Below are 23,015 nucleotides of genomic sequence, written 5' to 3' on the forward strand. Positions count from 1 at the left end.
CTACAAAAAAAAAAAAAAAGCAAAAATTTTACTATGGAAAGAATTAACTCAGAATTTGAAGAATAATCTGAGTTCTGTGGGTGTCCTAATGCTAACATATTAATCTGCTGTGAACTTACCCTGCTACACAATGGGATTTATAGATGATGTAATATAGAATTGTATACCTGAAATCAATGTAACTTTACTAACAATTGTCAACCCAATAAACTTTAATTTAAAAAGAAAGAAAGAAATAACTTACCCTGCTCAAAATAACTTGTTTCTGGGACCATATAGTATTGAGTTATATTACTTCATAAGTCTTGATCCTCAACTAGATGTGCTATTGCTCCATGCAGAGAGCTGTAAAGGAAAGTCACACTCTTACCAGAAACCTTGCTTTTCTATTTTCCTTACCATAGGATGTATTTTCAAAATTTGAAATCCTTAGAAAGAGAAACAAGTATACACTATTACTAATCGTTCACCTAAACTTTTTGTTATGTTCTTTTTGTTGTGTGACATCAGGGCATTTTAAACTTTAAGGACATACACATGGTAAATAATGTTTTAAACCACATAATGCCAAATGTAATGCAACACCTGGGTAAAGAGCATTTTTTTCTTTTCTCCAGGTTACAAAATTAGTCATAAGAGACACTAAAATATTTTCATTGTTTTTCTCCCATTATAAAAGTTGATTTTTCTTTCACAATGAAATAGTTCCTCTTCGCACATAACAGACTTTAATCTTTTTTTGTGCAGAACATAGTCAATCATCTCAGTGCAATAGTTAGAAATCTTCCATGTCGATTAATCCTATCTGCCTGTCTTCCCGCCCCCCCCCCCCAGACCCCACAGCTTTCCAAGCCCATGTGAAACCTTGAGTTGGCCATTTTAGGCTAGGCGGCTATTGGACATAGGAACCCACCTTTTTCCACGTTGCTTAGGTCTCTCCTGCCTCCAATCTGCATATCTGAAAAGCTTAATTTTGGATCAGGTTTTAATGACTGATAGTCACCATTTAAAAGCTAATATTTTTTGAGCACTTCTTTGTGCCAGGCATTGACTTCTCTCAAGAACTTACTCAATAATTAACATTTATTATCTCTGTTTTCAGTTAATGGGACTGTAGCTCAGAGAAGTTAAGTAACTTGTGGAAGGTCACACAGCTAGGACTTGCTAGAGACAGGATTTAGCTTTCCCAAGCAGTGCTGGAGTTAGTGCTCATAACCATTGGGCCACATCTCCAATCCAAGACTTCTGGTACTTTTTCTCATTGGTGCAGGGTGCCTTGAATATGCCCAGCACTTGGCTCTGCTTCTAAGCTAAGAATTCAGTGCTGTTCTTTAACTGGATCTACAATTACTATTTCATTAAATTGGGACCTGGACCCTAAGTGTTAGCAATCACACAGTGCTCCATTTTAAAAAAGACCTCTTTCTTTTTGCAGGTGGGTAAAACTTAAAAAATAATGATACCATGTTTCAAATTGCCAGAAGGCAACATATAGTCATTTTGTAACTTCTAAATTTTGTGTTCAAATATTATCTACATTCTGTTCTCATGAGTCAGATCATTTTTAACTACTAAGAGAGTTGTTGATTTTTACCCAGACGGCTTATGCTATTACTGATTAGAAAATAAATATACGAAAAACTTCCTCTTACTTATGAATGACAAAGCTACGTAAAGAGAGTTAAGTCTGTGCTATTCAATATGGTAGCCACTGACCACGCGTGGCTACTGAGCATTTGAAATGCGGCTGGTTTGAACTGAGATGTGTGGTAAGGGTAAAATACAAAGCAGACTCTGAAAGCTCAGGGCACAAAAAAAGGTGGTAAAATATCCCGTGAGCGACTTTTCTATCAATTACATGTTGAAATGATAATATTTTGCATATAGTGGGCTAAACAAAATATATTATCAAAGTTAATTTCACTTGTTTCTTTTTACCTTTTTAATGTGGCTACTAGAAAATCTTTCATTCCATCTGTGGTTTTGCATGTATCTATTGGATGGGGCTGGATTAAGAGCTTACTCAGAGATAAAAGAAAGTATTAGTGCCAGTGGATTCAAGCAGTTTGCAGTATACAAATTCATCAATGAAAAGCATTCTTTTTTCAGTGAGGAGGTTAAATATCTATGTGATGACAATTCTACCATTTTCTCAAAGTTCTGCCCTGTTAGACTGAGACTGTATTCATGAGAACCACAGGAAAAGGCATTTCCTCCTCAGGAGAGATTCTCAGACTGATTTTTCACTACTTAGAAATGTGGACTCAGGATGACATATCAAGAACAAAAAAAGTACCAGCTTTTCTTGTGTGGGTTTCAAAGCATCTGGCATGGTTCCAAGCAGTGGTCACTCATGCAGATCGCCCATTTCTAGCATTGGGGTGATGGTTTACAGCACAGCGGTGCAAAGCCAAAGGGCACCCACGAGTTCATTACATAATTCTTGGTAGCATGAGGCCAAGTGTGTATCTATCTGCTCTGGGGAACGGTGGGCAGGCTCTGCCACGCAGACTGAGGCGGTCATGATGATGTTTTGACAGTGTGTGCTCAAGGTTGTTTGTTTGGAAAAAGACTAACCAGCTTTTTTCCCCTCCCCCTTCCCCTCTCTCTCTCTCTATTCCCCCCTTTTAAATACTCTGGCATAAAACTGAATGACTTTGTTTTCAAGTTGCCTTAGCCTTGCTTTGTGAAGAAAAAGCCTGAGTATTCTTTCCCTGTAGGACACAAGTGTTATTTTTGGAGCAGAGGTTCTTAAGCCTGATCTCTGTCTAAACCAATTGCTGTTCTTTGTGAGGCTGTGGTCTGGGGCGGCTGCAAGTGATCTCGGTGGAGGGAAGTTTCCTGGCTTCATGAGGGAACTTGGGCAAAGATGTGGAGGGGCCATCCTGAAACTCCAGTGCCCTGGGTCTCAATACGAGGCTCCTTCACGTACAGATCGCGCCCTTGGAACAGTCTCGACTACATGTGTGAAGTGGTCTGCTTTTCCTATTTGTGTCATTTCATAGGATGTTTGAGGTCAAGGTGACTCCCCCTCCCCCCTTTCAACCCCTGTACTTTAGGTCACAGATTCCCCAGAACTAAGAAAGCCATAGCTGGACAATCACTGCAAGTCACAAGCTGTTTGGGGTGCACTCTGAGGGCTGCAACTTGAGTCCCTGAGGGCCTCTGGGAACAGGTCTCAGGACTGAGCGTTCAAAGCGTCCCCTTCTGTAACCTGGTCTGCCTCAGGCTGCTAGACACGAGGAGGAAAATCTCTCCAGCTTCTCACAGCTCTGCTTTCTGACCTGTCGTTCCTGGGAGTTTACAGAGCTTCAGCCTGCTAGGAAACACGTAAAATTAGAAACAGTTGAAAACACTGTCAGCAACAAATAGCACCTCACTCTGACTCCCTTCCTTTGGAAATTGGTAGCTATGTATTCAGGGAGCAGGTGTGTGTGGAGAAAGGCCTGGTGATGACCAAGGAGATCTTGCAGGTGTGTCAAGCTGCTGCCACCTCCGGGCATGGGAGGTGACCTGTGGTGTGTCCTTTCCTGGCGGGCTATACATAGCCAGCAAAGCTTCTTACAGGAGAAACCTCTTTCTGCAGCCCCCACCAGTCCCACCTGCAGACAATGGGCCTTCCTATAAATCCCCTGGAAGATTCTAAGTCTTGGAATCTAAACCAGACAGCTGGCCCCCAGACCTGACCGCGTCTCCCTGCAGCCCTCCATCTTTCCCTTTCTTTTCCTGGGGAGCCTGCCCTGAGCTCTGCCATGGTCGACATGGGAGGCCTGGACAACCTGATGGCCAACACCGCCTACCTGCAGGCCCGGAAGACCTTGGATGGCAACCGCAGGGTGCTGCCCCGGCCGCAGTGCTGCGCCCCCCTCCACCAGGCCCTGCCCCTGGACTTCCACAGCCTGTGCGAGGAGCAGCCCATCGGCCGCCGCCTCTTCAGGGACTTCCTAGCCACGGTGGCCCCATACCAAGAGGCTGTGGTCTTCCTTGAGGAGGTGCAGAGCTGGGAGCTGGCTGAGGAGGGCCCGGCCAAAGGAAACACACTACAGGGGCTGGTGGCCACTTGTGCAGCTGCCCCTGGCCCAGGGAACCCACACCCGTTCCTCAGCCCAGCTCTAGCCACCAAGTGCCAAGCAGCCACCACTGAGGAAGAGGGAGCTGCCCTGGTGGCGCTGGCCAAAGCAGAGGCCATGGCCTTCTTGCAGGACCAGCCCTTCCGGGATTTCCTGGCCAGCCCCTTCTATGACAAATTTCTGCAGTGGAAAGCCTTTGAGATGCAGCCGCTGGCAGACAAGTACTTCACTGAGTTCCGTGTGCTGGGGAAAGGTGGTTTTGGAGAGGTAAGTGTCTCAGAGCAGCCAGGATGGAAGATGAAGGATACAGCATAAAAAGGGTTTTATTTTGCCCTTTTTAAAAAAATCTCAAGGGAACTTCCTTAAAACTAATTTCAGTGCCACATGTGGAGACTTATTAGCTCCCTCTCACCTCTTCTTTCTCATCACCATGTGAAATAAAATGAGAATGGCATAGGAAAGACAAACAGAATGTGGAATTGGCCAAGAATCTTTATCACAGCATGTACACCAGGAACACACTAAAATGCCCTGACATTTGGAGAATGGCAGCAACGTATGATGGAATTGCTGCCACCAATTAAGGAGAGCGCCCTTTCCCCAGAATTGTGGTAATGGAAGTAATTTGAGGAAAACTTCAGATAGCTAAGAAAACACTGGTCTTGAAGTAAAGCCAAGAATTCATTTTGCACTACTGCTGTGCTCAGCTCTCTTATTTCTCCAGTAGAAAAAAATTTTGAGGTAAAATTCACATAACATAAAATTAACCATCAACCATTTTAAAGTGTACTGTTCAGTAGCATTTAGTACATTACAATGTTGTCTAACTATCACCTCTATCTAGTGCCAAGATATTTTCATCACCCCTGTAACCCACTAATAGTAACTCCCCATTTCCCCCTCGTCCCAGCCCATGGCAACCACTGCTTTCTCGTTCTATGGATTGGCCTATTCTGATGTTTCATATAAATGGAATCATACAATATGTGACCTTTTGTGTCTGGCTTCGTTCACTGAGCTTAATGTTTTGGAGGTTCATTCACATGGTAGCATTTATCTGTCCTGCATTCCTTTTCAGAGCTGAATAATAATACGCTATTGTACGGGTTACCACATCTCATTTATCAATTCATCTGTTAGTGGACACGTGAGTTGTTTCCCTTTTTGGCTACTGTGAATAGTGCTGCTATGACCATTCACATACAAGTTTTTGTTGGAATACCTGGTTTCATTTTTCTTCCATATATGTGTAGGAATGAAATCACTAGGTCATAGGTGAATTCTATGCTTGGCGTTTTGAAGAACCACCAAACTCTTCCACATTTTACATTAGCAATGTGCTCAAGGTTCTGATGTCTTCACTTCCTCACCAACACTTGTCATTTTCCCTGTTTTTAGTATGGCCCGCCTAGTGGGGTGAAGTGGTACCTAACTGTGGTCCCAGCTCTTTCTTGAAGAACTCTTCTTAGTTACAGCTTCTCTTTTCTCAGAAGCCTGCCATGACTTCACTTTGGCTGATTTCTACCCCTCCACCTTCCATATCATTCTCTCTCTCTCTCTCCCTCCTCTCTCCAATGCTTCCTACTCCATCTATTCCTCTCCCTTTCTTTCTCTCCTTTAAGGTATGTGCTATCCAGGTGAAAAACACTGGCAAGATGTATGCCTGTAAGAAACTGGACAAGAAGCTCCTGAAGAAGAAACATGGCGAGCAAAGGGCTCTTTCAGAAAAGGAAAGCTTGGCGAGCATCAGCAGCCCTTTCCTCGTGTCTCTGGCCTGTGCCTTTGAGAGCAAGTCCCATCTCTGCCTGGTCATGAGCCTGATGAACGGGGGAGACCTCAGGTTCCACGCCTACAGCACGGGCAGGCGGGGCCTGGCCACGAGCAGGGTGGTCTTCTACTCAGCCCAGATGCCCTGCGGGGTGCTGCACCTGCATTCCCTCGCCATCGTCATCGTCTGCTGGGACCCGAAGCCTGAGAACGTGCTCCTGGATGACCTTGGCCACTGCAGACTGTCCGACCTGGGGCTGGCCGTGCAGATCCAAGAGGGCAAACCTGTCACCCAGAGGGTGAGTGGCTCTCCATCTGCCTCAAGGGTGGGACACAGAGACAGAGAGGAGGGGAGTCAGCAGTTCTATTCCCAGGGAAAACAGAGCCTTGGATTTATTTCTTCTAATTTCCTTTTCCCTAAAGCCTTATGTTGTCATCTTGCCTTACGTGGAGCGGTGCAAGAGCATTAGCTTAACTGGCTGTTTGGGGGCTACTTAGTTCTCCTCGCATTGGAGGCAGAGGAGAGACTTTTTGTGAGTTGGACGTGGTCGGTGCTGAATCCATAGTCAGGGGCTGGTATGTTCCACTGATCACCACCTCCCTGGTGCCATGTTCCTGAAGCAATAGAGCCTTGGTTTCCTCTTCTGCAAATGAGGGCGCTGGATGCTAAAATTCCAGGGTCCTCTCAGGTCTAAGACTAAGAAAAAGAAGAAACCCCTAACTCTTTGCATGTTAAAGTAAATATGTCCTTGCCTTTTGAGTGTGGAGTGGGGGCATGTTTTACATTGGATAAAAGTGAAATTTGAAATGAAAATATGTAGGAGAGAACAGAGGCAGCTGATGTTTATTTTGATCAATTTGGGTCAAAGTGGCTTGCAGAGAATTCTTTGATTAAAAAGGGAACTATCATTAGCAATGTTGCTTAACAATACAACATTTCTGGAATTCTGACAGATATTTACCACTGAGTTTCTGTGCATAAAAGTGGAACTCTCTCCAGAAAGACAAGGCCCTAAGACACATTGTTAAATATTCACTTAAAACTTTGTTTTTGCGCAGTTTTCAGTTTACAAGGCAGAAAAAACAGTCAGGCAAGGAAACGAGAAAAATCACTGCGAGTTTGGGAAATTGCAGGTGATTACATGTGGCTGTACGGTCAAGGTTTTTGACGAGAGGTAGAGGGCTCAGATCATGCAAGGGCATTGGAATGCGTCATTGTGGGGGACAAGAAGCCATCAAAGGGTTTTAAGAAGAGGAACGACATGAGTTGATTTGCATATTTAAAAGATCAATTTGGAAGGAAGATGGGAGGCAGAGAAGCAAGTGAGGAGCCTAATGTCATGGCCCAGGAACCTACATCATCAGCCAGTAGGATTGAAGACATGGGAGTGAATTGGAGCTATTGGGAAGAGGCCTGATGGGAATTCAACACGAGCTGAGTAAGTGGGGGAGGGACAGTGAGGGTCGCTAGCTCCAGTGACCAGAAAGAGGAGCAGAACTGTGAGAAAGTTGGCACGTTCAGCTGTGACTGTATTGCCTCTGAGGCTCCCGTGCGACAGGTGGGTAGAGATGGCCCTGCACCTTTCGACTTCTAGGTCTGGTGCTGTGGAGAAAGGTCAAGGCTTCACATGGGGCCTTGGAGTCATCTGGCTTGGGAAGCCGCGGCACCACTGAGTCATTTGAGAAACAGTGAGGGAGGAGGACTGGGACTGACACCGAGGAGCATCGACAGGCAGGGAACGTCCATGAAGAGGGGCCTTGAAGAGGTTAAAGAAGGACGGCGGAAGCAGGAGTGGCATCATCGCGGGAGCTGTGTCAGTTAAGAGTTGATTTCAGCAGCGTATCACAGAAAACCCAAATAACAGTGGATTAAGCAAGAGAGGGGTTTGTTTTTCTAATGGCACAAGTAGTATAGAGATAACCCGTGGTTGGTATGAGTTCAACAGCTGCAGGATGACGGGATCCACATCTCTGTGATTTTGGTCTGTTCCATGTGTTGCAAGGTGGCCGCTCTAGCCCCAGCCTTCAGGTCCATGCTCCAGGCAGGAGAAAGGAAGAAGGGTCAGGAATAAATGGGGATGCACACAGCGACGGAGCATGCTTCCATTTAAGGAAGTTTCCTGGAAACCCTATCTGACAGCTTCCATTTAAGTCTCATTGGTTAGAACTGTTATCTGGCCACTCTAATCTGCAAGGGAAGCTGACAAATGACTTTTTTATTTTTTTAAGGGGGAGAGGAGCATTCTAGTTAGTAAGGAAGAAGAAAGTCTAGATATGGAGCAGGTGACTGGCAGCCCCTGCCATGGGAGCCAAAGGAGAAGAGGATTTCAGGCAGGAGAGTGGTCCACACGGTCAGATGCTATAGAAGTCACACAGTCTGTGGGATCTGGCGATTAGGAAACCACACTGTCCTCAGTAAGAGCAATTGTCAAGGTCTAAACTCAGACTGTGGAGGTTAGACTGACCTGAAAGTACGCGTAGAGTGAGACGAAGGAAGGAGGGAGGCCAGTCGCTGGAGGAGGACACAGGGAGAAGGATGGTGTTTTAAGGCGGACAGTGGAACAGACTGAGATGCTGAGGCAAGAATCAGGAGAGAAAGTGCTGGTCCTGTAGGAAGAAAAGAGGGTGAATGATGAAGAAACCAAGGACGAGGTGGGAGAGAATGGAGGCCCTTCGATAACACTAACTCCTAAGTGGGCAATGAAGAGGGTCAGGTGGGGGAGGAGGTAGAGTGTCTGCTGGCTGGGACCTTGCTATGGAAATAAGAATGTCATGAATCCATGTCTGTCTATGCACAAAACAAAACAAAAACAAAGTGCATTACTTCAGCATTTTGCATTTATACTGTCAATTATATAGAGTAGAAAGTTTCCTTCTGAGTGTCCCATATGCATGTATCATGCTAATTGCTGATATAGCTCCACCTTGCTGGAGGCTTAGGAGCCACATAGCTTTGTGTCTCTCTCAGAAATCCCTTCACAATCTCCCTCCAGCTCTGTTCATGGGCCAAGAGAATGTTTAAGGACAGTTCCTTCCTTGGTTCCTGGGGTCTAACTCTCCAGCTCTTTTGGAACCTCAGGAAATTTTCTGTACTTCTTTGATATTATCCACTATCATGAATACACTTGGTGGAGAAGCTTACTGCCTAGAGACCTCTGGCACTTTTACCTTTCCTGAGTCTCTCTTTGCCCATGGGGCCAAACTTCAGGGTTTAGACCACTTGCCCCATCTAAAAAGTTTTATGCCCCAGTCTTCAGGCCTGCCACTGAAGCCCAGGGAACCATCAGGAGAGGTGTGGGGGAAAGACTCAGAGAGCAAGACTGGAAGCCATAAAAAGAAAGACAGAAGAAAGGAAAGCCTCCCTCCTTCACTATTAACCCCTCCGCATAGCTAAGGAAAGCCCCTCCATTTCCTGTTTACTTCACATGTATCAGTAGGGCTCCCAAGTGGATTTTAAGATCATTATATTCAAAACATTTCACAGAAGAAATGAAAAGTGACATATTTGCAGGGCTTCTCTAACCACCAACATTTTTTAATGCCAACATTACTGTAAACAGTATGAAGAAGGTGCGAAAGAAAGATCCCCCTGATTCTAAAGGTTGATATGTACATTGACTCTGTGCAGTTCTTCCAGAAAAGTTAAGGCTTCATGGCTTTGGGCAGTGGCTAGATTCTTCTTATTCGGTTACTCATTCAGTTTTATGTAAGTTAGGTTTGCTTTCTGTTACATATAACAGCATACCAGATTTTCAACAGTCCAGGGCCAAGGTCGCTGTAGAAATCTCCTGGCCTTTTCCTCCTTGTCCCAAGATGGCTTTTGCAACGCTAGATATTAAGTCCACATTCCAGGATAAAAGAAAGGGGAGGAAGGAGCAATGTCAACAGATTTCTGCTTACATCCCATTGACCAGGACCATGCATGCTACATGTTCATTCCTAGCTGCAAGGGAGCCTGACAAAGATTTGTTTTTTCATTTTCCAGTCTCTGTTGTCGGTATGGTGAGGGAGAAAAGGAGTGAGATTAGGTATTGTGTGAGTTGATGCTATCTCTCACACCAGCCCTCAGAGAAAAAAAATATTGATAAGGATAAGGAAATCTGATTTAGCTTATTAACTTACCCAGGAATTAAAAGTAGAGAATAACTGTTACAATGGTGTGATAGGCAGACTTCCAAAATGACTTCGAATGACCCTGCTCTTGTATAATTTCCTCCCCTTGAGTGTGGGCAGAGCCTGTGAATATGGTGAGATATCACTCCCCTGATTATATTACATTATAAGGCAAAATGGATTTTGAAGACATGATTAAGGCTATTAATCAGTTGACTTTGAGTGAATCAAAAGACATATTATCCAGATGGACCTGATCTAATTACACGAGTCCTTTAAATAGGAGTATGGAGGTCAGAGACAACAGAGGTCAGAAATTTAAAGGATGAGAGAGAGCTTCAACGCACCATTGCTGGCTTTGAAGATGGAGAGAACCATGCGGCAAGAAGCTGAGAGCTGACAGCCAGCAAGGGAACGGGGTCCTCAGTCCTATAACCACAATGAACTAAATTCTGCCATAACCACGTGAACTTGGAATAGGATCCTGAAATCCAGACAGAATGCAGCCCACCAGACATCTTGACTTGGGCCTTGTGAGATCCTGATCAAAGAATCCCACCACGCTGTGCCCAAACTTCTGACCTACAGAACTATGAGCGAATAAATGGGTGTTGTTTTAAGCTACTAAGTCTCTGGTAATTTATTACACAGCAATAGAAAACTCACATAAATTGTTAGTAAAGGAAGGTAGGCAGGGGAAAGATTTTTTCTTTTTCTTTTCTTTTCTTTTTTTTTTTTTTTTTTTTTTTTGTATGACAGCATCCAGATTAATGGAGAAGATAGCAAGGTACTGAACATTGTTTAAGGGACAATGTTTTCCTTCCCAACAGCACTCAGAATGCCTACCATCTAGTGTAATAGAACTTGAGGCTGTAATAGAATTTGAAACTCTAGATGTGATTCTTCCAAGTGGCTAACTCTTCCCTAGGTAGGAGCTCGGCCTCCCTGGAGGGGCACAGTCTCTTTCAGGCTACTGGGGAGACACTAGATGAAGTACTTTGGGCAGGAAGGGAATGGGAGATAGGACTCCCTTCTAAGATCCAGGGGCATATTCTGTTGTCTCACTGGACTTAACTTACAAAATACAAATTAAAATGCTTGTCCAGACAGCCATCGAATGGCATTAAACCTGAGCACAGAGGTGATTCTGACCACAGGGCCTGTTTGATTGCACTAGCTGGTCCTGGTCCCAGGAGCTGGGGAGTGGAGGCCAAGTACCTGAAGAGGGGATCTGGGCCCTGAGTACAACCAGGAACCAGGCAAACAAATGCCTGTCTTCATGAAGCCCCAGGATGGGGAAGAGAGCCACCCATAAAAGGGCAGTGACAATGCAGTGTGGTCAGAGCTGTCCAAGTTGGGTGGCTAGGAAGGGCACCCAGCCTGACCTGGGGTCATGGGGTCAGGAAGGGCTTCCAGGAGGAAATGACAACCAAGTCAACTTATGAGGCAAACAGAAGCTAGGAGGGTGAGAGGAAGGACGTGGGCCAGGCAAAGGGATGAGCATAGGTCAGTGGTCCTCAGAGGAGGGCAATTGGGCTCCCAGGGGACTTTTGGCCATGTGTGGAGACATGTTTGGTTGTCAGGCCTGGGGAATTGTTCTAGCTGGCATCTAGTGGGTAGAGGCCAAAGATGCTGGCCACATCTTGCAATCCCCAGCACTGCCCCCTCCCCCACAAAGAACGGCCTGGTCCTCAATGTTGGTGGTGCCCCAGTTGAAGGCCCTGGCTAAGGTAGTCACAGATTGAGTGAGGTGTGTCACAGAATGGCGTGGCTCTGCAACTGCCTAGAGTGTGGAGTCACAGGGTATGAGGGGTGACACAGGGTACAACTAGTGAGTGTAACAGACGCCAAGGGTGTTGGGGAGTCACTGAAGGCTTTCAGGCGGGTCTCAGTGACAAAATCAGCCTTGGAAGGACAGTCAGGAAGAGGGTAAACAGGAAGGAAGTGAAGCAGAGGGTCTGGGAACTGGGCGGGCCAGCACCTTATCTAGGGAGTTGTGGGGGTGAGGAGAGAGAGGGCCAGGATGCCTGCAGGGTGCAGCAGGAGGGGGCTGTCGTGCTCCATGATGCAAGCCAGGGACCAAAAGTTTGCTGCGCCCTTTAACTTGATATAGACACATGTTGGAAAATCAGAGCATCCATTCAGATCAAGTGCAGCTGATGAAATACGGTCTACAAGATCGCCAGACGGAAGGAGTGTGAATGCACCAATGCTGGCTGGTTCAGGCACTTATTATAGCTGCTGTGTATAGGTGCACAGCTTGACCCCTCACAGGGGGCACCTGACCAGGAGAACAGTGAGGACCGAGGACCAATCAGTGCTCCACGCACCAAGCCAGGTGGAGTGCCTTCTTCTAAATGCCACTTAGGCTGGCCAGAGCCTGCACGTGATCCCGGACAAGTCTTACCTCTTCTCTGAGCGTGGTTCATAGCCCGCCTTCGGCTTGATGAGAAGATTAAGAAACAAAGTAGATAAATGCCTAGCAGAGGGTCAGCCACTTAGTAGGCAATCAAGAAATGACTGTTCTGATTATTCTACGAGAAGCCAAGGGCCAGCCCGTCTGTCACAATCCTCACTGTTGCAGTGTTTCTGCCTCACCCGACAGGCACTGTAGCTGCCCAAGTGACCTTTGTAGCTGTGCTTTGTTCTCTGAGGGGCCCAGGGGGCCAGCAGGAGCCCCAAGCTGCCCCAGGTGCACAGTGGGCGAGGGCACAGCTCACCTCCAGGCTGAGCCACTCAGGCACGTCCAGTTGTCTCGCTTCCTCACAGCCACTTGCGGTTTTATGCTGAGCATCTGGGAAGCACCATGGATGGTGTGCCTCAGCCGCTGCTGGACAGACTTGCAGAACCTGAAACCACCAAAGAACACACTTCAGTGGAAGAATCCCAACTGCTCTGCTGTATTGATCTCTCAGGACGTGGATGTGCCAGGCCGGTCTTTCAACCTGATGGAGCCTTAGAAGCTTCTGGATTTTTTTTCTTGTGTAGCTGCCGTGCCTGGCTTGATGACCGTTGTTGCTAACCTATGGAGGGCCTGCTCTGTGCCAGGCTTTGGGGAAGCACGCTGTGGGTCTTGTCACTTTCACCTCCATCAGCGTCCTGTGAGGTAAGAGCTGGAGGCTGAGGTTGAGTAACTGGTAGGGCGTGACTAGGGGTCACCAGGGTCGAGGGGGATCTGAACCACAGCAGAGTGACACCAGGCTGTACAGCTCGCAAAACATTATTGCAGGGGCCCCTCTTTTGAATCCCATGGGGGGCTCTCTGAAATGGGTGTCGTCTCAGGGGTTTCCGAAAGCGCAGGAAGCCACCTAGTCTAGTGAGGCTCGTGCTCCCTGGCAGGGAAGTAACTGGCAGAAAGAGACCCGCGGGCGAGCGAAGAGCAAAAGCAGGCCCCGGTGAGCGGTGAGCGGGCCTCTGGAGGCTGCAGCCAGGGGCCTGAGCACGTGGGCGGGGCCTCGGAGCTGAGTCCCCTGGGGTCAGCTGGGAACGAGAACAAAGCGGCCAGGCCCCCCTCAGAGGAAGGAAGGAGCGAGCCCCAGGAAACAGCTGATAGCGCTAAGCTCAGCTTGTTTTTTTCCTCTGCTCAACAGTTCTCCTGCCACGGCAAACAAAAGATGTACATTCTGATTCCCTCTTCTGTTTGGATTGTGCTGTCTAGTGGATCTGGTTTGTGATGAGCTGCGGGGGAAGAGACATCCGAGGGCGGTTTCTTACTCTGCTGGCCAGTTTGCTGGGCCGCTGCCGCCACCAGGAAACTCAGAGAGCTTCCTTCTCTGTTTCTCCCCGCCGGTCACCAAATCCCGCCTCACCAGGGGCACAACACCGGCTTTTCTTCGAATGATGAAATTTAAGGTTACCAACTTTTCAGATTCAGTGGGAGCTGGAGGTTCACACCTGATCTTTATCTTGAAGGATCTCCAGGTACACTCATGTGACACACACACACACACACACACACACACACACACTTTCTCATGGACATGGAAAACTATTAAGATGTGAACTGTGCCCTCTCAGACCCACTGAAAGCCTAGCCAGCGGTGTTCTCTTCAGTGCGGCAGTCACAGTTCACTGCTGTCCAGAACCACTGTGGGTCTACTTCAAGTGCAGAATGCACCCAGCCTGGGCCCTGCCACTCAGCCTGGGTGGGCCCCTGGATGAGAGTGACAACGGCTCCAGGGTCAGTGGAAATCAGCAAGCGCAACGTAGGGGGTGTCTATACAGCCCCCCACCTTAGAGGGTCCACCTTCCCCAAAGTCTGGACACCTGTAAGTGACAGGTGGCCCTGGTGAGACTAAGCAATCCACACGCAATGACTGTGGTAGATGGACTTCTTGTTGCCCCCTGGGGGCAGGGGGGAGGGGGAGCCACTACATGGCTTCCAAAACCCTGTGACGCCTGATGCTTGAGGCCCTCCAAGGCTGGGTATAGCTTGTTTTGCCTGGCCAGGTATTGCCTGTGTGGATCCACCAAAGCGCACTAGAAAACCAAAACCAAAACCAAATGAAGAAAAAAAAAAAAAAAAAGACAAACCACATGCAAATAGAGTTCTGTTGCTGCTGACACTTGGGTGAGCCCTGCAACCCTGGGAACTACAGCTCTGGTCACAGGAACCGAAAGCAACTGTTTTGATGGCACAGAGACTGATGTGTGGGGGCCCTTTGTAACTGCAGGAGTTAAACTGAGCCTCCAGAGGTCAGCATGGTTGGACCCAGCCCCATGCTGCTTGGCCGCTTCTCTCCTCCCACCCTACTCTGAGGAGGCAGTTCACATGCAGAAGACAAATGGCATAAAGGGCAGGCAATTAATTTTTTCAGCTGGAGGCTGCAATGGAATGTGGGTGCTCAGACTCTGGCGTGCGCCTCTAATTCCATTCTTCTCCTCTGTGAAATACCTCTACTCTTCAAGGAGGTGGTGCCCTTCAAAATTCCATCACTAACGTTTTCTGTCTGTAGGACCAAGAGGTAAATTTAGTCCTGAAAATTATTTGGAATGAATCTCAGGCTGCCCTGCATGCTGTTTCATGCTTTCCCCACTGCACCAAGAGGCTCTAGTGCTGTAGAGATGGTGGCCGATCCTTCATTTATTTTCATGGGGAGGGAGCAAGGTGGTCCCAGAGTATGGCTCAGACTCAGGGTCTGCCCCCCCCCGCCCCCCCCCCCCATTCCAGCAACCTCCATAGTGTGGAGCAGCCCAGCCAGCCTCTGATGAGCAGAGATACAGGCAAAGAATGAAGAACTTGTCAGGAAAAAGGGTAGGAAAGCAGCTTAAGCAAAAATGGACAAAGGCAAGGACTTAGTACTCGGCAAATAGGGAGAAGGAAGGAGGGAACTCTAAGGCGAGAAAATAAATCCTGAAGGGAACTTGGAGGAGTAAGAAAAAGCCACTCACCTGCTTCCATAGCGGCAGTGTAATGCAGTGGGTTCAAACACAGACCTATGTGTGACTCTTGGGTGTGTGACCCTGAGCAAGATTTAACTTCTCTGTGGTTCAGTGTTCTAATCTGCAAAATGGGGGATAAAATAGTCTCTATCTCATAGGGTTATCATGAACCCTATGAGGATTAAACAAGAAGTTCATGTAAAGCATTTGAGAAAATATTTAGCATGTAATAAGCACTCAGTAAAGACGGTTCGTTATTATTTCCAATTTCTCTTTTAGTATGTGTCTCACAACCCTTTTTTTCAGGACAAGGCATGTTCTTCACTTTTACCTTATACCTTCCTCTGAGCAACTGATGTTTGTCTGGTGTCCTGATTATCCATTTTAATCTTTAAAGTCACTCACCTCTGAAATCTGCTCATTGGAAGGGTGCCCCACACAAAGCAAGCTCACAATACGTACATTGCTGAGGAGAACTTACCAATCACCACTGTCTGAATTGCAGCTAGATGTTGTTTCTTTGTGTTTCTCCCACCCCAGCAGAAGGGGTTGAACGAAAGAGAAGCAGGACCTAGCAATATATAGCCCAACCGAGAGTTGTAGACGGTGAAATACTGCTACATACAGGGAGACCCTCAGCCCCTTCCCACCTCAGCTCTCAGAATGAGGGTAAGCAGGCTGACACCTCTTAAGTGAGGCATTGGAGGATCTTTATAGGGAATTTGAGCAACCTAACAGAAAAAGTCTGTGGATACTCACAGGTGAGTTCCCCATTGAAATGACTTAGCAGGATCACACTTCCAGTGAAGCCCATCTGTTGACAAACTTCTTGTTAGTTTTTTAGTGTTGCACAAATAGTCAAAGACCATTCGTCATTTCCAAAAGCTCTTCAGGGGTGGCTGGATGGTTAGATTGCAAGCTCTCAGCGGCAGGGTCGCCTGTTCAATTCCTGCATGGGATGGTGGGCTGTGCCCCCAGCAACTAAAGATTGAAATCGGTGACTGGACTTGGAGCTGAGCTGCTCCCTCCACAGCTAGATTGAAGGACAATGACTTGGAGCTGATGGGCCCTGGAAAAACACACTGTTTCCCAATATTCCATCCCCCCAAATTTTTTTTTAAATAAAAGCATCTGACCCTCAAAATTTCTTTAAAAGAAAAAGCTCTCCAAAATGACAGACAATGCCGAAACAAACAGAAGAAACAAACTTGTAGGAAACATGAACAATGCAGGGAGTAGAAGAGAACTATCTTGTAAACTTACAATTAATATCCTTTGAGATTTAAGAGAAGATATTGCACCCATGAAACAAGAATGTATGCTATAAAACAAGGAACATTCAGGGAAAAACAACAAGTGTATTGGGGGGGGGGAAGCACATAAATATGTTTGTAGAACAACATGGATAAATTTTAAAAATATTATTTAAAAAAAGAAGTCAGACACAGACAAGTATCTACCATACAAGTTCACTTATATGACATCCAAGAACAGACAAAACTAATCTATGGTGACAGAAATCAGACAGTAGTTGCATGGGAAGTGGGGAGGAGAATGGACTAGGAAGGGGCACAAGAGAACTTTCTTGGATGGAAATGTTCTCTATCTTGTTTGGGTGGCATTTATGTGGGTGTATTCAATTATCAAATTTATTTAACTGGATATCTAAGATCTGTGTACATTATGCTATGTTAATTATATCTTAATAAAAACATATTTATAGAAATAAAAAGTTCAATAGAAAGATTAAGTTTCTAGATCTAGCTATCAAGTTATGGGAAATATAAAGAACAGAGGAACATGTTAAACGACACCACAGAAATGCAGTCATATTCAGTCAGCAAAATCTAACTGCAGCAAGCTCTAGAGTTTAGGCAGTTTCTTTTTTCAACAAAAACTTGCAGGGGGTGAGGGGGCAGCAGGGGGGTCATAACAAACAGAAAAGGAACTTACATATTCACAGAGATTTAAGAGACATATCAATCAATCAATCAATCAATCAATCAATCAATCAATCAATTGCATTGTATGAACCTTATTTAAATCCAAATTTAAACAAATTGTTTAGAGGACAAGGTTATAGGACAATTGAGAAAGTGTAAACATGTCCAGAAATTTTATAATATTAAAGAATTATTGTTATTTTTAAAGTGAGATAATGGTATTGTAGTGCTTGGTTTGGGGAATTTTTTTAAGTGACCTTATCTTTTAGAGATTCATAGTGAAATACCTCCAAATAATACAAGGTCTAGGATAGTCTGGTGCAGTGGGAGTGGGGAACAGCACAGATAAAAAAAGATTGGTCATGTGTTGATAATTGTTGGAGCTGGGTATAGAGTACACTGGGTATAGAGTGTACTTCTTTTGCATATGTTTGAAATTTCCAATAATAAAACACTTTAAAAAAATAATAGAGGAGTTGGAAGAAAAAAACAGAAGTCTCCCAGGGGGGGAAAAAAAAAGACGAAGAGATAGAAAATAGGAGCAAAAGATCAGAAACATAAAGAAAAATTTCAGGATTTCCAAAAAAAAAAAGGAAAGAAAATGAAAGGGAGAAAATGACCAAAAAAATAATGATATCAGAATAATTTCCAAAACTGACAGCCTTTAATGTCTGGATTGAAAGTCCAGCCAGTAGCCAGCAGCATGGATTTTTTAAAAAAGCCCCACACCAAAGTACATCATTAAGAAATTCCATAAAGTTAGAGTACTGGGCCACCAATTCACACACCTTCTTACAATGCCTCTGCTGTCTTCTTTTCTGTCAGACAGCCCCTGTGGGTACCACTTATAGGCTGAGTTACTCCTCTACGTTTTTAATTGGATGAAATAGCATAGCATGGAATGTGGGGCAGGGTTTCCAGGGAGCTGCTAAGGGTCTGGGTGACATATACGGAGATACTATGGTGACATATATGGTAATCCTTGACTAATGAAATGGGAGATGGGAGGGAGCTGGCAGATAGATTCCCCCTCCTCTGCTCTCTGCTATGGTTCCTCCATGTGACCCTTCCAGAAGAGTCCCTTGTGCCCAGTGAACCAGCAGCCAGTTTGGTAATGCCTGGCATCACAGCCCCCTTCCCTTACTCTCTTTTCCCTTCTATGTTCTGTTATGAAGACTTTCAAAAACATACAGGAAAGCTGAAAGAATTTCATAGCAAACACCTGTAAAACCATTACCTAGAGTTTACCATTAACATTTTAAGCAGCTTTATTGAGATATAATTAAAATACCAGAAAACTGATCCATTTAAAGTGTACAGTTCCATGGTTTTTATTTAGTATTTTCACAGAGATATGCAAGCATTATCACAATTTTAGAATATTTTCACCCCAAAAAGAAATCCTCTACCCTTAGCAGTCATTCCCATTCCCCTTCTCTCAACCCTAAGCAACCACTAATCTCCTTTCTGACTCTATGGAATTGCCAATTTTGGACATTGCTTATAAATGGAATCATACAGTAGTGGTCTTTTGTGACGGGCTGTTTTGTTTTGTTTTTAATGTGGAATCTCCAGTGACCCTTTGCTTTTTTTTTTAAATTTTATTTATTTTAAGTGTGTTTTTCCAGTCCCCATCAGCTCTAAGTCAAGTAGTTGTGCAATCTATTTGTGGAGGGCGCAGCTCACAGTGGCTCATGCGGGGACTGAACCGGCAACCTTATTGTTAAGAGCACTGCTGCTCTAACCAACTGAGCTAACCGGCTACCCCACTGGCTGTTTTCACTTAGCGTAATGTTTTCAGAGTTCATCCATGTTGGGTTCAGCATGTATCAGTACCTCATTCCTTTTTAAGGTTGAACACTGTATATCATTAACATTTTATTAGATTTGCTTCATCACAAGCCTATCCATTTGTCCATCCCTCTGTTGATCCATTAATCCATCATATTTTTCATGTATTTCCACGTAAGCTCACTTTCCTTTTTCCCAACCCTCAGCACCTTCACCTGACACACCTCTCAAATTAAGCTCGTATCACATGACCACCCTCGGTGCAAAGAAAGCTGGGAGGTGAAGTACTTAGCCTCCTGGCCTCTATACCGTGTTTCCCTGAAAATAAGACCTAGCCAGACCATCAACTCTAATGCGTCTTTGGAGCAAAAATTAATATAAGACCAGTATTATATTATATTATATTATATTATATTATATTATATTATATTATATTATATTATAATATAATAAAATAAGACCAGGTCTTATATTTAACTTTTGCTCCATAAGACGCATTAGAGTTCATGGTCCGGCTAGGTCTTATTTTCGGGGAAGCACGGTAGTAGAGGGATACAAGGGAAAAGGGAGACTTTTGCTACCTTGGCTTATAGCATTCTCAGTCTCGTATACATCTCCCCTCCAGTCTCTCCTCCTCCCACCATTGCATCCCACAGATCTCATAGTCCAGAAATGCTGAATTCCTTAAAGTTCCCTGAACACCTCACATTTTTCCTGACTCCATCTCTTGCACATGTGCATTACTTGGATAGCCTTCTCTGTGTGACATATTCTCCCTCATGATTCAGCTCAGGTGTCACTCTTCTCTCTCTCTCTCTCTCTCTCTCACACACACACACACACACACACACACACACACCCCTCTGGCTTCACTGTGTTTGCTTTACAATCCCATTATGGCATGTACCCTGCTTTATTGAATTAACATTTTGACCTCTCTGTCTCCACCAGCCTGTAAGACTTTAAGGGCAGTAGTCAGGCCTTATATGTCCTGATATCTGTAGAACTCACTGCAGAACATGGCTCAAATATTTTTTGGATAGTGAATGGAAAATCTCTAGTTACCACCATTACTGTTGTTTATTTAACAAACGGGTTGTTAGGCATGCACCAAGTAAGGCCCTGCAGTAAGTACCTGGTTTAGATGCAAAGATAAGTAAGTATATCCTGGGCCTCAGAGGAACCTACAATATCCTTTGTCTGGGCAAATGCAAAACTAGACAAGACACCAGGATGACAGCTGTAAACTAGACTGTCCCAGGGAAACCGGAATATGTGGTCACCCAAATTATATATTACGTACACTGCTTCTGTGAAAGCAACAATGCCATGTTGACTCATGCCCAGCCAGTCAGGCCCCTGTCACTTCCAGAATTTTCTTGCACGAGCCAATCACTCCTCATTAGTGCTTGAGTCATTTAACATTTTTATTGTTGTTGTCCATGTAAAAATTATCTATGACATTTAGTATTCCTGAGGCATTACATACACTGTGCACATAGAAACATATACTTACACAATTAGGAAAAAATCACCTAATGAATAGCTAAAACACTTTCCAACCTTTTTTCACGTACCGAAATGCACATTAGTCATCAATGTGTAAAACTCATTATGTATATAAATTTCTTGGTACAACACTAAACTGATCAAATGTCTTTATTGATGTGCATTTGGGTATTTTCAGTTTGTGACCATTATGAATAATGGAGTTATGAACCTCTCAAAATAGATTCCTTTTTCTTTCTTCTGAGTCCTTTCTTTGAGGTACGTATTCCGAAGTAAACCTGGTTGAAAGACAGTAGTTGATACATCTGATTTTCTATTGCTGTGTGTCTTACTGCTCTCTTAAAAGTCTGGGTCAACTTACAGAGCACATTTTTTTTTCTCACAACTCTACCAATAATTTCTATTATCATTGTCATTCTAGTACAAGTTTATTGCCATTTTAGGGTGTTCTTTGTTTGCAATTTTAATTGCTGCAGAGGTTATGCATTTTACTTTAAACAAAAGCAACTTAGTTTTTGTGAAAACATATTATAATGTAAGTATATACTTTATTATTAGAAGATATATTGTAGATATTCATTCAATATGTGTTGAGTGGATTAATGTATTAAAATCATACACAGTCACAAAAAAGACACTGCATGAGGCACCTGGAGTGTTCAGATTCACAGAGACAGAAAGTAGCGTGGCAGTTGCTGGGGAATTGTTTAATGGGTATTAGAGTTTGTTTTGCAAGATGAAAAGGGTTCTGGAGAGTCATTGCACAGTGGTGTCAATGTACTTAATACTCTTGAACTGTACATTTAAACATTATTAGGATGGCAAGTTTTATGATATATATATATATTATTATTATTATTATTTTTAACCCAGTGGTTATTTGGTATATATTGTCAGTAGAAGTGTGTTTACAATATATGGTCATGCATGTTAAATCAAGTTTCATGTGTAAGATTTTCTAGATGAAAATGACTTAATTTTTCAATACAGAGACAGACAGGCAGAGATGTGTGACATTAATCACTATTTCTCCATAGCAAATAAAGTAAGAATTCTCATAGACTAGAGAATATTATGTGAACATTCATTAGCAATAAAGTGCCAAATCTTTAAAAAAATCATCCATCTAATTTTTTATTATCTGTGGTTAAAAAACAGAGGCAGAACTTAGGAAATCTTAGAGATATCCACTTGAACTTTTCATCTTAAAGATGAGGTGATGAAACTAGAGAGGCTAGGTAATTTTCTCATTTCAAGAGTGGCCACATCTGTCTCTTTTTATAATGCACTGCAGCCAAACCCTTTTTACGTCTCATTGGCCAGAAAGAATCACTTGGCCTGTCCCAACTGCACCAGAGGCTGCTGGGAAAGCAGGGAATGAAATAGGTTAGACACACTGCCACTCCGAATAAATTCCCTTAACAAAGAAAGAAAGGAGAATGGGTATTCGATAGGCAATCAGCAAGGTCTGTTACATTCACATTAGTGGTTTTGTTTTGTTTTGTTTTGTTTGAGTGTTAGAGGCTGGAACCAATGGTTATATGGTTCCTGAAATCTTAATGGATAAAGTGAATTATTCCTACCCTGTGGACTGGTTTGCAGTGGGATGCAGTATTTATGAAATGGTTGCTGAAAGAACACCATTAAAAGAGTACAAGGAAAAAGTCAGTATAAGAGGATTTAAAACAAAGAAGCCTGAAAGAAGAGGTCAGATTCCACCATGATAACTTCACAGAGGAAGCAAAAGATGTTTGCAGACTCTTCTTGGCTAAGAAACCAGAGCAACGCTTAGGAGGCAGGTAAACTACTAGATAACAGAGATGATTAGAGATATCAGTATTGTCCATGGAGATTTGGAGAATATTTTGGATTAGTGACAAAGCCTTGGGATTAAGTATTATTATTATTTTCCTATTATTATTCGCATATTACATGGTTAAGTATTTCTGATACTTTTAAACATTATGAGCGCTTGATACAGAACTACCTCCAAGATATATTTCAAAGTGAAAAAGTGAGGTACAAAAGTCCATCCATATAAAAGAAGAACAATAATATATAATTCAAATCATTGCATAGAATATCTTGAGCAGAGTATATAAGGAAGGTATAGGATCGGTTGCCTCTAATAAAGGAAAATTGGGAGCAGGTGACAGGGATGCAATGAGAGTTTTCACTATATTACTCTATTGTCTTTTGAATTTGGAACCATGTGAATAAATTATCTATTCGAAAATGAATAAAATTAAACCTTAAAATAAAAAACATCAGTACTGATAGCCATAGCTCTGGAAAATTCTGCCCCTATTAAACGTCTCTGTAAAATATCATCAGTCAACAGATATTTAGTGAATACATGTGATGTTGCTGGTTAAATTAAGTACTTATATAATCGAAATTAGTTTTGAGGAAAGTCAAGTTTTATTGCTTACAATGGCAT

General features: G+C 44.0%; 1 protein-coding gene across 1 annotated transcript in view; it reads left to right on the forward strand.

Annotated features, from left to right (window-relative positions):
• Positions 1–1,552: 1,552 nt before the first annotated feature.
• Positions 1,553–23,015, forward strand: part of GRK7 (G protein-coupled receptor kinase 7) — a 28,706-nt gene continuing 7,243 nt past the window's right edge. Inside the window, 4 exon segments of the mRNA XM_019746567.2 lie at positions 1,553–4,337; positions 5,693–6,136; positions 22,099–22,248; positions 22,250–22,374. Of these exon segments, the coding sequence (XP_019602126.2) occupies positions 3,753–4,337; positions 5,693–6,136; positions 22,099–22,248; positions 22,250–22,374 (1,304 nt within the window). The 5' untranslated portion in view covers positions 1,553–3,752.

Source organism: Rhinolophus sinicus, linkage group LG10 (genome assembly GCF_036562045.2).
Source record: "Rhinolophus sinicus isolate RSC01 linkage group LG10, ASM3656204v1, whole genome shotgun sequence".
NCBI classification, from domain to species: Eukaryota; Metazoa; Chordata; class Mammalia; order Chiroptera; family Rhinolophidae; genus Rhinolophus; species Rhinolophus sinicus.